The sequence below is a fragment of the Odontomachus brunneus genome, unplaced genomic scaffold (assembly GCF_010583005.1).
Source record: "Odontomachus brunneus isolate Ranch 3 - 2012 unplaced genomic scaffold, Obru_v1 Obru_scaffold_062, whole genome shotgun sequence".
NCBI classification, from domain to species: Eukaryota; Metazoa; Arthropoda; class Insecta; order Hymenoptera; family Formicidae; genus Odontomachus; species Odontomachus brunneus.
Window position 1 is genome coordinate 1,045,685 of NW_022639512.1, and position 1,740 is coordinate 1,047,424.

At 38.9% G+C, this 1,740-nt stretch overlaps 1 protein-coding gene and 1 long non-coding RNA gene across 2 annotated transcripts in view; one reads left to right on the forward strand and one right to left on the reverse strand.

The window, feature by feature from the left end:
- LOC116846239 overlaps nucleotides 1-1,477 on the forward strand; it is a 13,870-nt gene extending 12,393 nt beyond the window's left edge. The window contains exons 11-13 of the mRNA XM_032819810.1: nucleotides 111-210; nucleotides 867-999; nucleotides 1,136-1,477. Coding sequence (XP_032675701.1) covers nucleotides 111-210; nucleotides 867-999; nucleotides 1,136-1,468 — 566 coding nt within the window. The 3' untranslated portion in view covers nucleotides 1,469-1,477. The remainder of the gene's footprint in view (nucleotides 1-110; nucleotides 211-866; nucleotides 1,000-1,135) is intronic.
- Nucleotides 775-1,740, reverse strand: LOC116846241. Its single transcript, XR_004378443.1, has 3 exons — nucleotides 1,516-1,740; nucleotides 1,088-1,415; nucleotides 775-1,007 (listed from the first exon to the last, which is right to left on the reverse strand). It is a non-coding gene; the product is annotated as an uncharacterized LOC116846241 (long non-coding RNA).

A 1,740-nucleotide genomic window follows, 5' to 3' on the forward strand; every position in this document is an offset into this window, starting at 1 on the left:
AATCAGTTGCGAGAGCGTATGTTCCGACACTAGCGTGAATCTCAACGACTTGGAGGAGGCACCCATTGTAGGGCACATTTGCGTCGGCCTTGAACATGAGAGATGGGGTGGTCGTGGAAGCGACAGCGAAGGCGACTTGGCCGTGAGTGTCCTGGAAGCCAGGGATCTGGTTGCTGCTGATGGTTCTCCTGCTCAAGACACTTTCGTTAGGTACGTGTCCTCTACTTGCTAGCATCAGTATGCCGTTGTGTGTAAAAAGATGGAACGTAAAAGATGGAAAATTCTATCTATGCACGGAGAAAAATAATTTGCTGACCCAGCAAATTTTCTGCTAGTTTAACAAAATCTTTTCGTTATTATATGGACAGCAAAAAGATTTGCTGAGAGTACTAATCACTATTTGCCGGATATAATTTGCTGAATCTACAAGTTATTTTGCTGTAAGAATCATGATGGATTTATATAATCAGTTGCAGTTTTGTTCCGATAACAAATAAATTTGCTAAGAATATATTATTTTGCATCGATAGTAAATTAACGTGATTCTTAGGACAAATACACTCAACAAATTTTTTTTATTCTGGCAACGAAACTACTTCTGCTCTGATAACGAATAATTTGTAAAATTAGTTACGTCAACTAAATTTTGTTGCTGTCATTACGAATATGCAGGAGCAACGACGACTTTGCTAAAAGAGCAAATTTATTTTTCTTCGTGTACTAATTAACTTTATATACACATAAAAAAATTAGACTACAACTTTTATACTCAGATTTAACATATTGTGCACAAATTTTATCAATACATTAATTGATAACCTACTTTTATAAATAAAAATATTGAAAGATTGTTTTTTTTTTCGTAGGGTGTGTCTGTTACCCGATAGACAGACGCACGTGCAAACAAGAATTTATAGAGGATGTCCATCGCCTAGTTATCAGGAGAAATTCCTATTCCCTCTCGATGGTGGCCCAGCAGGCAGAACACTCTTTGTCGAGGTGCTTTCCTATTGAATCATTCGTTTCATATAAATCTATTGCAGCAAAGGATTTAGAGATAAATTCTAATATTAATTCTAATATTAACGTATTCTGTCCCGTCAAAATTCACGTGATTATCCCTTTCATCGCCCAGGTATTTTCTGACGAGTCCAACATCGGCGGCGGTGCGTCCTTAATCGGCGAAGCCAGCTTGAAGCTCGGGCCCGCGGCGAGACCGCCAGCAACGACTTGGCTGGCACTCAGTGGACCTGCCTCACCCACTCCGCATCTAGGAGAGCTAATGTTCTCTCTGAGTTATTTGCCAACGGCGGAGAGACTCACTCTCGTAGTAGTCAAAGCCCGCAATTTGCGCGGCGCGAATTCTAGTCCGGGTGATTTCTTCGTCAAGGTAACGTATAGACATTCCTTTTCATCTTTTGAAAATCAATCATTCAGAAATCATTTAGAAATCATTGCAATTAAATAAGAGAAAAAAAAAGATATTAACGTCTTTTCTTGCTAAGGTATACCTACTTCAACAAGGGAAGAAGATGCACAAAAAGAAGACTTCTGTGAAAAAAGGCGAGAAAAGTCCAATCTTCAATGAGGCGATAATATTCAGCGTACCGGCGCACGCTTTACAGGTTTTGATAACTTTTTACTCCTAATGGCAACATGGAAAAAAAAGATCTGCTGTATATGAACAACTAAACATAATTTTCTGTATTAGTCACTTTTTCTTTGCTGCAGGAGCAATTG